General features: G+C 39.1%; 1 protein-coding gene and 1 non-coding gene across 2 annotated transcripts in view; both read left to right on the forward strand.

Moving 5' to 3' along the window:
* LOC139698705 (cytochrome P450 4C1-like) overlaps positions 1–19946 on the forward strand; it is a 38958-nt gene that overhangs the window by 4999 nt on the left and 14013 nt on the right. The window contains exon 2 of the mRNA XM_071597584.1: positions 18273–18449. Coding sequence (XP_071453685.1) covers positions 18273–18449 — 177 coding nt within the window. The remainder of the gene's footprint in view (positions 1–18272; positions 18450–19946) is intronic.
* On the forward strand, positions 12414–12486 carry TRNAV-UAC (transfer RNA valine (anticodon UAC)). Its single transcript has one exon. It is a non-coding gene; the product is annotated as a tRNA-Val (tRNA).

A 19946-nucleotide genomic window follows, 5' to 3' on the forward strand; every position in this document is an offset into this window, starting at 1 on the left:
ATTCCATTTCTGAACACGCCTCCCCTGCCTTACTCTTTTGAATCAGGCGCTATACATTATAACTTCTAAATTGTGATCAGAGTCCGCGTCCCCTCCCAGAAAGCTTTGCGAAATAATCACATTGTTCCTAATTCTGTACCTAATCATAATGTATCTTAACTGATACATTTCTGAGTCACCTGGCATTTTCCATGTACACCTACGCCTTTTGTGGTGTCTAAACCAAGTGTTGGTGATAACTAACCCCTGCCTCCAACAGAATTCAACTGTTTTCAGCCCGTGGTCATTCGTCGTGCTTAAACCGTAATCCCTCAAATCATCATCATGATTTCCTTCGCCTATAGTTGCATTCCAATCCCCCATCATTATCAAATGTTTTCCTGCAGGAACACACGTGATGACGTCCTCTAACTGATCGTATATCCTATCGACTTCTTCCTCCTTATGATTGCTTGGTGGCATATCTGGTGCTATACCAGACCAAGTTCGTCGGTTCTGATTTTATCTCTACTGTCAATATTCTATCCGTTGCTTTCTCAATGTTGACTATGCTTTTCTCTTCTATTTTATCCAATATTATGGCAACCCCTCGTTGGCTCTCAGCCGCTCCTCTTCATATTACTCTATAACGTTCACTCCTGTAATCCCCGTTATCCGTCCACCTAAACTTGCATAGACCTAAAATATTTGTAAACCCCCTCTCCATCTCTAGCATAATGTTCTCTAACTTCCCTATCCTCATCATTGTCCTAACATTCCAAGTTCCTATTCTAACTAATTTGGTCTTCTTCTCCTGCGTCTGCTGCCCTGTCGGTTTTGCTTTCCAAGGGTTTCGTGCGATGACGGTCGCGGTAGCCGCATTCATTGTCCATCCTGAGCCACCGTTTGGGTACCCCTGTTATAATAGTTAATGGCCTAAACCCCATGAAACACGTCCCAGGGGCTACTTTCAAGGTAAGGTGTGGTAACGCCTCCATTCCTTAAAAAGATTCTTGTTGAAAGATAGTGTTGCGCGGCGTGTCTTGATGGACTGTTTAAACTCATCCGACAGCACTCTCATACCTCATCTCCTTACTTGATTCAAGAGCTAAAGATTGGTATTGCGTAAAAATGATCATAAGCGTCTTTTCAACTTGAGAAAAGAGTTTCCATAATATATTCACAAGACTCGTTGAAGCGAGGTCGTAGGATATTAAAGGAAAGCAGATGGAGAAAACTGATGGCCTAGAAAAATGGATGCAGATATACCGAAAAGAATAGATAAAAATGATAATATGGCAACAATTGGGGACGCCCTTGGTTTTTGTAGGTGTTATTTCGCGCGAGTGATGAATATCGCAATGGGCATATGTGCATGCCCACCTCCACCTTCACGAGCTTGAGTGCTAAAGCCTTATTGTGATAATTACATTTGAAGAAGACCTTGAATTCTGCGTGGGCATGGAGGAGAATATAAATTAAAAAACAAAATGGACTGAAAGGAAAACGTGATAGGCACGTCATGGGGACAAGAGACGGTTGTTGGGAGAAACGCAAAGAAAGCAGGACAAGTGGACTTAAGAGATTATATATATATATATATATATATATATATATATATATATATATATATATATATATATATAACGGCAAAATAGAGTACAAAATAAAACAGGTAACGCATAACACATAGAGGACACTCGCATTGTAGATAGTTTGAGCTTTCGGCCTTCTCCGAGGCCTTCTTCAAGGAAGACTCATGTATAAGACATATGTGTGTATGTATATAAAAACAAAAAGATATAAATTTTACACCATTATATATATATACCTATATATATATAATTCGGCTCCGAAGAAGGCAAAGACAGGAATCGACCGACAAGGTGAATGTTACTGTTTGATGGCCACAGTTTTTGGGGACGCACGCTTAATCATGTAAATCGATTATTTGTGAAAAGAAAAACGATAAATGGAGGGTATAATGCATCGTTAATGATTGAGCGAAGAAATCAAGAAAAATGTCCTCATTTGGCAAAGAAAAAATTCTCTTCCATCAAGACAACGCACGGGTGAACACCTGCGCAGTTTCGAAGGCGAAAATTGTGGAATTAAAGTTCGAATTGCTACAATATACACCGTATTCACCAGGCTCGACCCCCCAGTGACTTTTATTTATTACCAGACTTGAAAAAATATCTTGGCGATAAATGATTCACGTCGAACGAGGAGGTCATTGCCAACACAGATGTCTATTTTGAGGGTCTTCCGAAATCGTACTTTTTTGGCGGGTTAAAAAAGTCAGAGAAAAACTGGGAAAAATGCAAAGAGCTAAAGGCAGATTTAGTTGAAAAATGCGAGAAAACCTAACCGATATAATTTGTCTTTCTGTTTTTGTCCAAGCACTTATTAGTAGACGGTCAACGTGTGTGTGTGTGTTTATATATATATATATATATATATATATATATATATATATATATATATATATATATATATATATATATATATAAATATATCTATATATATATAAACCAAACCATAAACACAGTAATCAAACCGAAGGTCGGTTTAGTAGGTGATGGTAGAGATCACCGAGTACTAAGCCCTATACGGCGGGTGAAAATTCACACATCAGGGTAGGGGGGCCAGTTCCCTGTGCCGGTTATGGTTTCCCAGGAAGACCTGGTAGCCGAAAAATCATTTTAGCTTGGGTGGAGCTGTAGGTGCCCAGAGTGCCTTGCCCGGGAATCGAACCCGGGACTCTCTGGTCAGCAGTCCAACGCCCTACTCACTGGACTACCGCGACCCATATATATATATATATATATATATATATATATATATATATATATATATATTATTTAGGTAATCTACCGGTTAAGGTAGGTTTTTGGATGGACATAATTACTAATTAAATAATTTGTGACCCCTAGCAAAACACAACATCCTACTCTATATCAGGTTCCTCTTCAGCTCTGAGTACTTTCTTCCTCCCTTCATCCCGTCCAACATCCCTATCCTGTTCCTTCCCTTTCCTCGCTTGCCTAACATTTTCCCCTCAATTACGGTCTTCAACATCCCGCTGCCGGTCAATACCCCCTTCAGCCACTTTTCCTGCCTCCATAGGATTGCTCCAAACAAACCCCTCTCTTCGCCCATCATACCAAGTACTTCCTCATTTGTTTTCTTCTCTGTCCATTTCACCTTCTCCATTCTTCTCCACACCCATATTTCAAAAGCCTCCAGTCTACGTCTATCCTCCTGCTTCAACGACCACGTTTCCGCGCAGTACATAGCTACGCTCCATATCAAAGTTTTTACAAGTCTTTTCTTAACATCCTTACTCAACGTCCCCGTCATCAACTCCCTCCTCCTTGTGAAAGCCTCTTTGCCTAGCGCAATTCTTCTCCTTAAGTCCCTACTCCTTTCACCCTGTTGGTCCAAAACACTACCAAGATACGTAAACTGTTCTACTTGCTCTAGTTTTTGCCCTCCTATTTTAATGTTTAGCTTAGCCTTTTTCTTTCTAGAAAATCGCATAACCTTTGTTTTATTAATATTGATTCTCATCCCATACCTGTCGCACTGAATTTCCAATTCACTAAGCAATGCTTGCAACCCCTTGGCTGACTGACAAACTAAAGCTTGATCATCAGCAAACCTAACTGGAAGGAAATACTATGCGAAATTGAAGAAGGGCTTATTCTATTGCCTGGAGTGTCAGAACGTGCCTCGTTCAATTTAGCTAAGAAATGCAGCGGTGTTCATTCTGTGTCCATCCAAAACCCAACTTAAACGGTCACTAACTGATAAAAAATAAATATTGGTTCCACCATTTTGTTCTTCGTTATTTCGTACATATAAAAACTGGGGCCTTTCACCACAGCTGAATACGATTTCGTTTTTATGATCGCCACTTGTTGTTTGGAAAACGAGTATGTATTACAATCTAACAGGCTAAGAATCAGCTTCACTGATACGTCAATATCTTAAGGAAAGTTTGAACTTACATGATAATTCTATACATTTTAGTAAGATTCGTACTGATATATTTACAATAACTTGAGTTTTAACTGCTTTGCTATCGAGCGGAGAGGGTCCTGTTCCAACTTCGACACGTGTCTGTTATCCTCAAGTTTCTTATCGCAAAAATTTTTAACGTAACTGTCGAAGTTCCACTTGGCGCTATCATATTCTTCAATTGAAGTTACCTCCGATGAGTCCCGATTACATAAATATCAAATCTTCTCCGTAATTTTTCACCCGTTAAATTATATCAGTTATTTTATGCGAGTCGAGGCCGTTTTACACGATGTTTAATTCATCACTGAAATCAGAACATTTAAAATCATAAAGTTTTAAAAGGTCGAGTCTCATTCGATAAATGAGATCCGATTATTGCATTTATACACCAATTGCTGATGAGCTGAGTCGTTTCTAGAGACTCCCCGATTGTTGCGCTCAAATCAACATTATTTTTCCTCTGATAAAATGGATACGCCACTGAAGTGATCAAAATATCGCTTTACAAATATGATTTCTCTCTGCCGCACCCGATCAAATCATCGCGATTGGTCCGATCCCCTCCTCGTCCCCTAACTGAGTGACGGCATTAATGCACGGAGCCATAATAGTTCAAAATATTCCAACCAGCATGATTAGACAAAGAGGCTAAATCGATTGTAGTATGCTGAGGAATATCAGGTGCCCAGAACAGGCGTGGAATGAGGAAGTGGTATATGGAAGAGCGGAAGAGGAAAGGACAATATTGAGAGAGAACTCAACGGCAAAGAAGAAGGACGGTAGACGGATTGAACACACCTCTTACAAGTACGGCACCGTGGATTAGTCAGAAACATAAAGCTAGAAATGAAAATTGAAAGGAAGATATAGTTAAGGAAGACCTAGGGTGAAGTATACATATTATACATGTCAGGAAGGTTGTAGAACAGAGAAGCTATCAGGCAGTGGGTGAGAGGTAATCAACACTAAATAGAGTAGAATGGAAGGCTTGAGTAAACCAATACTTTTTTAGATATCTTAGTACCCTGCAAACCACCGCTAAGGTGTGTGGCAAGGGGCGAATACACACTGGTCTTAGGATTGAAATACTAATGGTGATTATATTAGAAATATGTTTTCAGAGATATCATTTGTTTTCTCTTTATTTACAACTACATTATGCATCTAATAATGGCGTATGGTCTATCCACCTAATATTTGAACGACATAATTTCTTCATCGCAAAATATGAAACTTTTTTTTGTTATAACCTGTCTTTCATTTCAGGTAGTTGACAGCAACTCTTTACTTGTTGGGTATTCCTGGTGTAGATGCCCCCACTGCCATACACCACGCCGGTGGGTTAGTAGCCGTAGTACCCTTTTATACCTAACACTCCGCATGCCGACGCAAGAGTCACAGGGGTGGATGTTAAGTTTGAAGGAAGGATGAAATCGGTGCACTATGCAGGAAGTTGAAAACACTGTCACAAAGTAAGAAGGGGAGGACTGGATGTAGGAATGAAAGTCGGCGGGGAATTCGTAAATTCAGTTAGGTTTGCTGAAGATCAAGCTTTCGTTTGCCGGTTAGCCAAGAGGTTGCAAATATTGATGAGGGCGTAAACAACACAACGGTTTCGCTCTTTTAGAGGAAAAGGAAAGCTTAGTTTAACAGGCAATAAGTTCGTTCGACGTGCAAACATCTGTCTCCTAAAGGTCAGAAAGTCCGCGACGGCGCGAGATAACGCGCAAGTCATCTTCGAGCTTCCGGATTTGGAAAATTTCCTCGGCAGCCAAACCGAGGCGGAGGCGTGTCGGGTTAGGGCGCTTAATCGGCGTCGCAGACGACCGGGGAAGGAAATACACACACCCGCTCCGGGGCGCACGTCCCCGCCATCTCCGTTATCACTTCCACGCGCGGCTGCTGCGGAGGTCGCCATGTTAATTCATTCAATAATATCAATGGTTATCTCACGAGCGTGAGAATATGACGAGTGATAGGGCTCGCCGGTTTGCAATGGGCAAAGACACTGCGCAAGACCCGGTGTTCTCCTCCTATACCTGCAGTTTTCCAAAAAGATCTATAAAACTCGAAAAGCATAAACATATTTGAAATATATTTATGGCGAATATGTGAAGAAGCTAGAAATAAAATTAAAGTAATATTGGAAGTGTATTGGAATATGTGACGAGGTTTTATGGAGCAATGCCACCTTGAAGGATCTCAGGTTTTCCCGGCGTATGGTATTCAAGAAGTTCTCTCGGGTTTCCCACCGGGTCAGGTTGCAGTACACCGACGAAGGCTGACTCTGCCATCATCTTCAGGGTGTACTGCAACCTGACCCGGTGGGAAACCCGAGAGAACTTCTTGAATACAATTCCACCTTATCTACGAGAATCCGAAAGCATTTTAGTCGTACATCATAGAGGTTTAGATACGATAGCTGACCGAATAGTGTCGGTCAACCGATGCTCAAAATTGAAACCTCAAATGATGAAATATAGTAGAACACTTGATGAAAAATATTAAGCCTAATAAATCCTCCGGGCCCGATGAAATACCCGCTCGTACATTTAAGGATCTAGCTTCTGAAATTGCGCCGTATCTAGAAATAATATTGAAGAAGTCGCTGGTAGATCACAAGGTTCCCAGAGATTCCCAGAGAGATAACAGCAATATTTAAAAACGGAGGCAAGGAGGAAAATCAGCTTGTTTTCCGAAAGGGTAGATCCTGCGAGACACAGCTTACGCTTTTTGTTCATTAAATTCTTATTTCGAGAGAGGGCAATGTTCCAGTGGACGCATTGTTTTTAGATTTACAGAAAGCCTTCAGCAAAGTACCTCATAGTATATTACTCACAAAGCTAGTAGCATATGGCACTGATAAATCCATCCTGGGTTTAATTAAAGATTCTTTGAATAGTCGGGCACAAAGAGTAGTCGTAGATAGAGTTAGCTCAAATGCAGTAGGTGTTACTTCAGATTTTCCCCAGGGAAGTGTTATCGGACCTCTTTTTTCTTTATTTACGTTAACGACATTGAATCCTTAGTCAAAAGTAAGATACGTTTATTTGCCGACGATGCAGTGTTTTACCGTGATATCCGTAATCTTGAGGACACAGTGGCTTGACCTCTTGGTAATTAGAATTACACTTAAGAAGTGCAAAGCGATGAATTTTTGGGAAAAGAGTAATTCCCTCCAGAGAATGCTTACTGCATCGGCAATACCGAAATGGTACGCGTAGAATTAAATGCTTAGGCGTTATCCTCAATCACGACCTCTCCTCGATGAAACATATAGATATATAGATAGATTGAGACTATGGAGTTTCTTCTACCACCTAACCCCTAATAACATACGGGGAACATGTAGACAAGCGAATCAAAATTAGGATTTATTAGAAGGGTACTGGGTAAATGTTGGATTGATTGCCGAATGGGAATGCGTGCAGCCTAGAGCAGCTAGATGTGTAAAACGTTGTCGTGATAAACTTGGTAGCGTATCCAAATTATTAGGGCAGCTAGGCTGGGAATCAATCACGGAGCGAAGGTTAAATTACAGATTAAAGTTCTTGCATAAATTGGAAGGGCGTCTCATCAACAGTGATGTTGAAAATGTATTAATACCCTCGTCGTACTACGGTAGAAGAGGTCATGTCAATAAAATTTGAGAGATTAAGTGTAGAACAGATCGATTTAAGATGTCATTTTTACCATAAACGATTGGGGATCAGAATAACAGTGTCTGGCCACGGTAGGGTTATATTCGGGTCAACATTAGTCTGACGTGTATTCCCCCCCTGCCACACACCCTAGCGGTGGCTTGCAGGGCACTAAAATATCTCTCTAGACACCCACGAGAGGTGGTGAGTGAAGGTAACGCTGGAATATTTTATCGAGTCTACACTTTCTATTTCGGTGCTTGTGATGCAGTAAGTGTTCGAGAGGGAATTGATCTTTTTCCAGAAATTTATCACTACGCACTTTTTAAAATTTGATTCTAATTACCACGTGTTGCACCAGCGTTGAATAGCCACATAGCCGTAGATCTTCTGCAAAAGCTGACTTATCCTCAGAATTAACGATAACCATTAAACCTCTGAATCGTATAGAAAATAAATATCTCACTCATTTTTTGTTTCCGTCCTAAATTCGAGTGCAACTCGTTCATCGAATGCGATTCCCACTTCCAAACGATAATATTTTAAATATCCTGACTTCAATTTGCGAGTACTGAAATAAGGATATAGTAAAATGACCTTACGTTTGTTCGAGTTCAGCATCGCCAAGAACCCAATGTACTGGCTTGAGCATATTACGTAGAATGCAGCAAACGGTTTGGATAGCATGCCCGAGTTGACCTACTCCGACATGGCCCTTCATCGATAACTTAATAATAACTATTACCTATTATATTAATCCAAATTGTTGAGGGGGTAAGATAATCTCCGTTTAAACCGATCAAATGCTATTTCCAGCATTCGCTCCATTCGCGAGACTTGAGCTACAAGAATAGAGAGACTAAAAGACAATTTGTATGACGGCCTTGATATCACTCATGCCACCGACGAGTGTTGCGAATAATGGGTTAAAACACGTTTGCGTAATATTACCTATTATATACGCGCGACCTAGTTGAAAATGACTAGAATTTCTAGGTCAACATCATGAGATTAAAATGACCTCAGGCTCCGCATTGGATCGGAAGGGGATACCACAATTAAAAAGTCACACAAGGTAGAAAACTTGACCAAGGGATAAATGGAAAAGGTTTTTCTTTTGGTGTAAATTTGAAGCTATTTTCTATCGATACGCTATTCACAATTTCTAAGGAAGAGTGCTTCGGAAAAGGTTATTTAAACAATAACATAAATAACACTAAGGTGGGGGCAGAAAAAAAGCAGCGGTAGAGGGAAAAAATATTCGGGTCAAAATCAGTAGTGTGCCCCTGCAACACACCCTAGCGGTGGCTTGCAGGGTACTACAAGATACTATAAGATTCACTTAGCACGAGAGGGATTTTAAAAAAAGTGAAAAAACGGTATTTGTATGGACTCCTTCTAAGTGTAAGTGAAAAGGGAAGACTATGGCGGATACGTACCAGAAGAAGAGGGAAGTTAACTGGGGACATCCTGGGGCAAGATCCAATACAGAAGAGCATGTTTGAAGGAAATACAGGGAGGGAAATGATTTCATAGGAAGGTTAAGGATCAATTACGAGACGTAGATAATGAAAAATTTTGGTGAAAGTAGCAATAAGATAATCAGTAAATTTAGAGAGATTAAGTGTAGAACAGATAGATTTAAGATGTCATATTAAGCCTGGTGGGGACATTAAAAATAATTGTATTAGATATGGAAGCTTTTTCCAGAGGCAGGACAAGCGGTTTCATTTATGCATACCATGCGAGCCACCGCCAGGGTGTGTGGCGGGGGGTGAATACATACCAGAATAATTGTACCCGAACATGACCCTACCACGGTGGAACAGTATTATTATGATCCCCTATCGTTCGTGGAAAAACTGACAACTTAAATATATCTGTTCTACTCTTAATCTCTCTAATTTTGTTGACATGATCTCTCCTACCGTAGTTTGATGTGGGTAATAATACATTTTCAGCATCGTGGTAAAGAGACCTCCTTCCAATTTATGCAATAGCTTCAATCTGTAGTTTTACTTTCGCTCCGTGAGTGATTCCCAGCTTATCTGCTCTAATATTTTAGATACGCTACTAAGATTATCATAACAATGTTTTACAAATCTAGCTCATCTACGCTGCACGCGATCCAATTCGGCAATCAATATAATTTCATGAGGATCCCATATACTAGCAGCATATTTCAAATGGAGTCCTCCAAGCGAAAAAATAAAATTTCTCTTTGACCTTTTTATATTAGGATATCTCCAGTGCATTTCAGTATAGGCCGTGCGGACAGTTTAGTTGACATTTACACGCATAGCTGTACGAATGGTCACTGGGTCACGAGTGGCCTTACTTGCGGCGTTTCATAAGCACAAACTGGCTCTTAGTACTACCCGTCATGATACACATTCATAAACAATAAGCAATGCTGTAACTATTTTCTTCGACCCATGTAAACATGCCGGCATAGCGTTAGCGGCTCATTAGAGCAGTTTCTCTACGTTAGAGCTAGTTTGAATATTCATAAAATCGCTGTTGTACAACGTCTTTTTTATCTCACTTTTTATGCGGATTCGAAGTTATATGCGATTCCCATTTGGGCTCAAATTTATTTTTGTCTACGATTATTTTCGATGAATAAAAAACCTAAAAATAAAACCCGTGTTATGAAACTGGGAATATTTATTTGTACATTAATCTTAAATATAGTAAATTGTATGAAAACCGAAAAATGGATTATTTTATCCCAAATATATTCAACAACTTACTAAGATCGTTATATAACTAGTAGAAATAAACGCAAAAAGAATTTTTAAAAATCAGGTCCGAAACGCAGGAATTTCAAAGTGTAAAAAAAACATTCATTACTTTTAAAACCCTTCGCTCCGCGAGTGATTTCCGGCCACAATCCTCTATTAATTTTGATACACTACTCAGTTTATCATAACAACTGCTTACAAATCTTACCCCTTGCCTGATTAACGCTTGATCAACCGCAACTATTTTGAAAATTTACCCACCAACTTTCACCCCTGCATCTAGACCTACCCCTGCCTTCTTTACAAGTACCTCCGCATGCACATTGAAAGTTACAGGAGATAGTGGACATGTTTGTTTTACTCCCCTACCCAGCACTGCCAATACCGAGTCTCCGTGCGTGAAGTAATAGGATAAGCAATCTGCTCATCCAGTCTACTCGTGTCCTCTCTAAATGTTTATTGATTGTGCTCAATTTTCTCTGCTGGATGCCCTCTCTTAAAATTCAATAAGTATAAAAATACATCTGGTTATATTCTATGTTGATTTTTCATATTAATATTAGTTATAATAATTTAATTAATATTTTTCATATTAATATTATAAATATGTGCAAGTGTTATTAATTTTATTGCGCAGTAATGAGGTCGATTACAGTTGATACGATGTGTTACTTACTAGAAAAATACCTGTATAATGATATCAATACTACTATTCCATACTTCCTTAATGTTGCGTCAGTCGAAAAATCACTATTATTAAACAAAAACTAAATATTCTGCTACACTAAGATGAGTAATAAAATAATTAACAAGGTGACAACAAGATTGTCACCAGTTACAACGTTGTTTAGTGGAAAGAGCGTTCAGCTTCCGACTGTTAAGTAACCCATTCAAATCCCGGAGTGTGCACAAGTGATTGGGCAAGAACTTCTTGAGAAGGAACTGGAGGCAAGTTGTAAAGGAAGCGGACCCTTATTTTCCAGTTAGTATGTAAATTTCTTACGTAGGCAAGTTTTGCACGTGACGAGCTCTGACTTCGAATCTTACACTCAACCTTCGGCCTATCTTTACTATAGAATCAATTGTAAATTTCTGATGCATACTGTATATATTAGAGCTAGTTTCAAAGATACATGTATTTTTCTAATTACGATAGATCAAATCCTGCGGTTGTGGTAGATTCCATCATAGAAGTTATGCTTTTGTGAAAAATCATAACTTCTATGATGATTTATTGCTTGCTGCTCAAAATTGTTTATGATATTTACCACGAATAGCATGCCCCATTAACCTTAATAATAACCTTGCCTAAAACAATAAAATGCATTGACATGATCAAAAATGGCGGATGTATGTTATTCTATATTATGCTCGTTTATTTTTCACATTAGACTTAACTGCACATTACGGTTAGTAATATTAAAAATAATGTTACATTTCATTGCGAAATTCAAGAAATTTCAATTAATAAATAATCATATTGATATTTAATTAAATATACGTCGTTTATTAGTTGAACTACTATTAAAAACGCGGTTAAAATTGAATAAATAGTGTATATCCTCAAAATCGCTTAATACAATAAATAACTCAACTCCAGAAGAATAAGTATACGAAAACCTCGTGCATGGATCTTACAACGATTTGGCATTCAATGCAAATCCCATAATTACACATTTAGAATTGTAAAATGTGTGCATGTGCTATTTTGGTGAAATGTTCAATCTAGTCGCAAAATTCCGGGGAGTCCTTTTGAAAACGGCTAACGGTCTCCTTACCATTGAGTGACGTCGGAGGATAGGATTGGTGATTACGTGCAGTGGGATTTAAATGCACAACAGAATATGAAAGAGAGCCCAAAAGCTCGATAACACATTCCATACGAGTTGATCGCTAAATTCCAAAGTTTGAAAGAATAGGCGGCGACTTCTTCGTGACCTGACGGATCGAACCGAAGCGCTCGACGGCACGTTAGCGATATAATGCTATACTTATTGCTAAACGAAAGCGCCTTCAATCAACTGTTTCCGTGGTGTAGTGGTTATCACATCCGCTTTACACGCGGAAGGTCCTCAGTTCGATCCTGGGCGGAAACATATTTTTTCGACCAAAGTTAACGCAAATTTTGATTCTATTGCTCATTTTTCCAGAAACAAACTTTCATTTGTAGTTCGAGTGAATTTTTATCGGCTTGTTTTTCCATAATTAATCCGTTAAACTGGCATCTTTAAAAGCAGTACGGTAGCTAGCTGCGAGTACCATTAACTCTTATGTTTAATGCCGTCTGCCGGTGAATCGCTTAATCTCGTCATCGCCAGCTTGTTTCTGAAATTGTTCAAATATTACATTTTAAACACGATTTTCCTCATTAAAATCAGAGACATCTTGAAGTATGCGATGAGGGACTGTAAACATTTCCAGTGGGCGTGAGTTTCTCGTTTTAAAATGTCGTAACCTCTTTTGATGTGGCGAATCAAAGAAGTTGAGCATGCGAGTCTCTAAATCGATCTCCCTACTCACGATTCTAGGAGCCATTTCGGTTGAAGAAAATGAGGTCAATGCTTCCTTGTTGACTGTATCGTTCTGTTATTTTTCTTTTTTTAGTTCCCTGCAAGCCACCGTTGGTGTGTGTGGCAGGGGGTGAATACACACCAGACTAATTTTAACCCGAATATTTTTACCCCTACCGCGGTCGAACAATGTTATTCTGATCCCCTATCGTCATTGGAAAAAAATGACATCGTAAATCTATCTGTTCTACACTTTATCTCTATAATTTTATTTACATAATCTCGCCTACCGTAGTACGATGGAGGTAATAATTCACTTGCAACATCACTACTAAAGAGACATCTTTCCAAAATATGCAAGATAATCTGTAATTTTACCGTTAGTATAATCACTATATCAATGTAACACGAAACATTTTTCTCGATACACGGGGCATTCACCATGGAATCAAAATCATTCTTTAATGCTACAATACAGAAGGCCTTATGTTGACTTATCGTCCGATAGGCATCGAATGAAATGTTCTCCGTTGTTGTCGGGGTCTACCGTTGAAACTCACTTGCTTCTCGCGCTATAGGTGTAGAGGCATGCGCATATGGTTCAAATGAAAAGCGCAAATGTTTGATAAGAACATACACTATTTCATCAGATTATCATCTAGACCTAAATATGCAATGTAAATGAATCAGAGACAAATTAAGAATCTAAGTTGGAACGAAGATGAATACATAATACTAGAAATGGCTTTAATTAATTCATTTCAGAAAACGTGACGATTCATTCCGCAAAATTAAACATTCACAATACTTAACTTTTACGCGGAACACGCTATCGTTAACCGGTATCCAAACAAGGCATTGGTGTACTCATCTGAAAAAAAACAAAACGTTAGAATTATTTTGTTGAACTCTGAAGCCAGGAGTTATAACATTCTTTTTCAATATGTGTTCCAGTTTCTAAATCGGTAACCAAAAGATTTAATTTCACGCCTGTTTGTCAGGTTTTTTTCTCGTTCCCAAGATAAAATTACGACACCCGCTGGATCGTAGGGATCCTGTATATACGACTTTTTTAATGCGATGCTGCTTTGGAACAAATCCTTAACGTATTTTATAATTTGGGATATTTTTATATTTGGGATATTTTAATGATAATATATTTATAATAATATTTGGGATATTTTATCCATGTTCTTCGACTCAGATTTAAGCATTTTGAAGTTAATTAAAAAACAGATGTCAACGCTCACCTATCTACTTCGAAGACGACGCGCGCTTCACAGCCGACGAGCCATCAAAAGGAGCACTTTCAAGTTACCCGAGTCCTTCACTGTACCATTCCTTTTCCCAAGAAGATCTGGTGCTCGATCAAATGCGAACCTGAGATTGTTGAGGGGAGTGCCTGGGAATCGGAACCGTACCTTCCCGGGCCAGTGGCCCATCGCTATACCCACGGAGCGATACCTATACCTGCACCCTGTATTAGAGTTTTGTGTACAAAATTTTCACTTGCATCTGCATATTACCAACGAGATACTGTGGCGAGTGACGATTAGTAATAAAACAATGTGTGCGTAGACTGGAAATGTACAGAAAATGGTCCATTTCAGCTGTTCAGATGAATATGGGAGGTATGGAAACATGAAAATGACTTAAAAGAACACGAAGTGGTCTTAAAACTCTGGAATAAACACATTATTCGCGTTTGACTCTGACAGAGAGAAAGGTTGATTTTGACCAGGAAAAGAAAGCCAGAAAACACGAGGATTTGGGTAGAATGACCGCCGAACGATTTCACATATTACGTCCGAAAACATATTTCCAATCAGCGCGTTTCGACGCACCCAGTTGAGCCCACGGACTAAGTTAACGAGGACTCAAAAAACATGCTCAAGACAAGGAGAAAATATCAACAGATGATAAATTAAACGGGGGAGTCAACACTTTTCAAAGTTTCGAAACTACGAGGTTCCCGAATCCCAGCTGCATATTCCAAATGCCTAAGGCCCGAATTAAGGTTGTAATAATAAATAAGGCATGGAAGGTCAACAGCCTTTTAAGTAACCGGTGACACCAGGAGCGCTCCCTGAAGTGACAACACGCCATCGATCAATTGTGGTACATTTTCGTCAGCGTGCCATGTGTGAAAACAAAGCCTAGTAACACCTCAGGCCCGCTTCTACTTAAAAAAAAACCTAGGAACTCGTCTTAAGGAAGTCTACATTGATAGCCAACCTTCTAGTGCCCGTGCCACACATTTGAGTGAGAATTTTGGCGATTTTGCGGGAAAGTGAAAATTGAAATCCTTTCCGGGATGGTGGAGCGAGGCTAGAAACTTCCTCTATTGTTGTTGCCGTTGACTCTGTTTGTGTATTCATTTCCTCAGTTATCTCTCGACTATGAATATTTCTCTCGCATGCAATGTCATTAAAATACCTCACACCACTCTGCTATAAAGTCTGTATTGCACAATAATATTCAGAAACAGACGTCAAGTCACATCTCTCTACACGATTACGGAGGGGATCGAGATGGTGCGGGGGCTAACGTACTGGCTTCCCACCCTGAGGGCGCGGGTTCAAATCCCGGCGGTGTTGAATATTTTTCAGAGGTATCTCGATCCCTACTTGAGGTGCTTTGTGGAGGGCACTTTGAGTGAGTACGCCGTCCGTCGGATGGGACGTTAAACTGTGGACCCCTTGGCGCCTTTCGTAAAGAGTAGGCTAATGCCGACGCCGGGTTTCACCCACCCTTCATCCTTTCCTATCCATCCCCTATGGCGCAAATGACCTTAGATGTCGGTCGCCTCCCCTCAAAACTACTACTACTACTACTACGATTACGGAGACCATTCAAATGCAACTTTGTGTATTGTAGAGCCAGAGAAGAAAACTTTTTGGTAATTTCAAACAATAGCTCCTAGCAAAACGCAAATACAAATTTAAAAGTAAATCCAAAATGATAAATGGGTAAAAAAAATTAAATATTATTGGAGTTTCAAAGTAATTATGAGAATTACTCGAGAACACCAAGCAGTCCAAATGAGACAGCACGAAAAACGTCTCGAATATCATACTGTTTTCACGTCCCTCTAACGATCTGGTCATTTTCCCACTCTGGGAAAAATTAACTTGCAGCAGGGAGACTAGAATGGACAGGACAAAAGCTAGAACGAGTCAAGATATATGGTGAAATCTACCTTCAGGTTCTCTCGATTTAAAGGATACAAATCATTCAAATGTATCTAAAGGGAAAAAATAAAAGCGTCATGGATTGCAAAATATATAAATAAATTTGGAATTGCTTGTAATTTGTCAACATAGTTTTTTCCCAAACTCAACAGAACAAAATATATAATTTATCATCCTCCTGCATCACCACACTGTAGTCACCTTCCAACATCACCCCCAACAAAAGTCTATGGAAGGATTTCCGAAATTTCGATTAATGCCAAAAACCAAACATTTGCCCCTTTCGGACAAGTCAAAATGTTTATCCTTTCACATCATTGTAATTTTTTGTGGGTCATCTATGTTTGATCAGCCATTTATATACTTCTATATTTTATATCTTGAGTAAGGCAATGGGGAACTACCAAAATTATTTATCCCATGAGTCATGATGGGCACAAGTATAGAATAAGTCCTGTGTGGTAGTGTCAGTGGGACAGGCAAGGCTTCCACTGCGATTGTCTGACCAAATCCTAGTCAGGTGAAAATGACACCAACAGCAAAGAAGGCAAAGTGGATAAATGAAACAAGTTACAATAGAGGTTTAGCATTTTGGGATGGTATTGAGGACTGTAGATGGTAAGAAGAGAAAATCTGTGCACCATATTAGATATACTGTAGGAAAATCAAATGGAAACAAGAAAGATGGATTGAATACACAAAGGATCTTATATTGAAAGGATATTATGCCAGAAATTTTAGATATAGAAAGAAAATATGACATATGGTAGATTGGGATACTGTAAGTGCAGACATATTTAACAGCAAGGTAGGTAGGCATTTAAGGGAAGAGATGCCATAGCAATAATTATGATGCTTATTGAAAGGAACATTGAGTTCAATCAGGATGTATTTTTTTCTTTTGTAGATTTCAGGAAAGCATTTGATAGAGTTCATTGGGTAGAATTAATAAACAATAGAACATATAGGAGTAGAGGCACAGGTGACTTATCTACAACTTGTATATGTCTCAAAGTTATTAGGTGTGAGTGTCAGATGAAGAGTCAAAATGTACAGTTTTGGCAAGAGGGGAGTTACAGGATTGTCCATAGTCACCTGTACTGCTCAACGAATCTGTGGAGGAAATGGTAGATGAGGCATGGGAATGAAAGTCGGAGGGAAATTTATCAAATCAGTTAGGTTTATGAATGATCAAACTGTAGTTTGTTAGTCAACCAAGGGGTTACAATCATTGCTGAGTGCATTAGAATTTTGATGTGATAGGTGTGGGATGAAGATTCATGTAAACAAAATAATAGTTATTAGGTTTTTGAGGAGGAGGAAGGATAAAGAAAACATTAAAATACTAGCTCAAAATGTAGATTAGGTGAAACAATTCACCCATCTTGGAAGTGTTTTGAGCCAAGATGATCAAAGTTGTGGAGACATAAGGAGAAGAATTGTACTCGTGTGAGGAGGAGGGAATTGATGAATGGAACGTTGAGTAAAAATGTTAAGAAAATGCTTTTTTAAAAACTTGATATAGAGCATAGTTATCTACAGTACAGATCCATGATTGTTGAAGCAAGGTCTGGTTAATCAATGCTAAGAAATGTAAGGGTCATAGGTTTGCGTCCATCCTGAGCTTACCTTAAATTGTAGACTAATGGCAAACTCATCCAATAATCAACACTAAATTTTGCATGTCAAATATTTTGCCAGGTAATACAAATTGGGGGATCGAGATGGTGTGGTGGCTATCGTACTGGCTTCCCACCTAGAAGGCCTGGGCTCAAATCCCGGAGGTGTTGAATATTTTTCAGTGGTATCTCGATCCCTACTTGAGGTGCTTTGTGGAGGTCACTTTGAGTGAGTATGCTGTCCGTCGGATGGGAGGTTAAGCTGCGGACCCCTTGGCACCTTTCGTAAAGAGTAGGCTGATGCCGACGCCGGGTTTCTCTCCACCTTTCATCCTTTCCCGTCCATCCATAATGGGGCAAATTACCTCAGCAGTCGGTCGCCTCCCCGAAATACTATTACTACTAATTCCAATTGTTATTCCGTAATGGAATAGCAGGAAAGTTTAGCAGTAATTAGTCTGCATACACCCAAAACCAACCTTAAACGTAGACTACCAATGTATATATTTTTTGTGTCATCACATTAATCATAATATGTATGGCAATTTGATTTTCTTTACAGGATATGGGGGGCTGACGAACGGAATCCTATTGGGCACCTTGGCCGTCATTATTCTCATATACTTTTGGCCGAGTATTCTCCATTTCCTTAGGATAAATATTGCTTTTTGGCAGGTTCCAGGGCCTTTAGCATATCCAATCATTGGAAATGCACTCCTGTTCATTGGGGGCCCTCAAGGTAAGCATATCACGGTAGCAGGCAAATCATATCTTAGGGTAAGATAAGGAAAGTTAAAAAAATTGAATATTATTACAAACTTCCCTGGCTTGCTTCACCCACTGAAGTGTTGCTTTTAAGTGGAAAGTATACTTATTTCATAGTCATCACCCTTCAGATCATCAATCCTTGATTTAGTTGAAACTCTTCTCCAATCACCCAGAATTTTTATATCAGCTTACCTCTTTGTGTTTCTTCATTGGTCTGCATAATTAGTTCATGCATTTCATTGAGGCCATTCCACTCCAATGGCTGTCTTCATCAAGCTATCATGTCTCTCTAATATACCGACCAATGTCTGGTTATTTTCTTGGAGATTATATTATTCTTTTTCCCACAGTTTTTCACAGAAACTCTGTTAATTGATTCCTCTCTTCATTTCTCACCATTTGCTGTGCTTTGTAGTGAATCTACTTAAAAAAACTCATTAACGAAAATGAATACATCGGTACAAATTTGAAACACAAATAAACATCTCAATTTTTGAGATCTAATCAAATTGTCTACTTAGTCGATAGAGCTATATTTCTGTCATTTTGTTTCTCCATATATCCTGAATCACTACCTCTACCTAAGAGGAAGTTAGATTTACAATTTAATGATTTGAATTATTGGCACATTCACTTATTTACTGTGAGATTTCAGTTCACACCACCTAGAAATTATCTGTTGCCAGTCATTATATCTCCCACTTAGACAATTCCTGATATCTTACCCAAAGATGTTTTGATTAGTAGTTGAGAATTTCAACTTTCAAAATGCAAAACTGTGTTGAGTATAGAAATAAAAGCATTGCAATGTTTTAGAATATGAGAAAAATATTTGCTCACAAGATATAGATATTATTGCGTGTTTCTTAGATTAGGAAAAAGCATTTGATAGAGTTCATTGGGAAAAACTAATTGGTATATTGTACACAATTGGAATAGATTGGAAGGACACAAGGCTAATCCGCGACCTGTACATATTTCAGACTGCTCAGGTGTGAGTGGGGAACGGAGAGTCTGAATGAGCAGTGTTAGGAAGAGGTGTAAGGCAGGGTTGCCCATTATCACCGTTGCTGTTCAACCTGTATGCAGAGGAAATGATCAAAGAGGCATGGGAAGAACTGGAGGTAGGAATGAAAGTGGGCGGGGAATTCGTAAAATCAGTTAGGTTTGCTGATGACCAAGCTTTAGTTTGTCAGTCAGCCAAGGGGCTGCAAGCATTGCTGAGTGGATTGGAAATTCAGTGCGACAGGTATGGGATCAGAATCAATGTTAATAAAACAAAGATTATGCGATTTTCTAGAAAAAAATGCTAAGCAAAACATTAAAATATGAGGGCAAAAACTAGAGCAGGTAGAACAGTTTATGTATCTCGGAAGTGTTTTGGACCAACATGGTCAAAGCAGTAAGTAAGGACGTAAGGAGAAGAATTGTGCTAGGCAAAGAGGCTTTCACAAGGAGCAGGGAGTTT

This window comes from Hetaerina americana, unplaced genomic scaffold (genome assembly GCF_022747635.1).
Source record: "Hetaerina americana unplaced genomic scaffold, ioHetAmer1.1.p SCAF_9, whole genome shotgun sequence".
In the NCBI taxonomy this organism is placed as follows: Eukaryota; Metazoa; Arthropoda; class Insecta; order Odonata; family Calopterygidae; genus Hetaerina; species Hetaerina americana.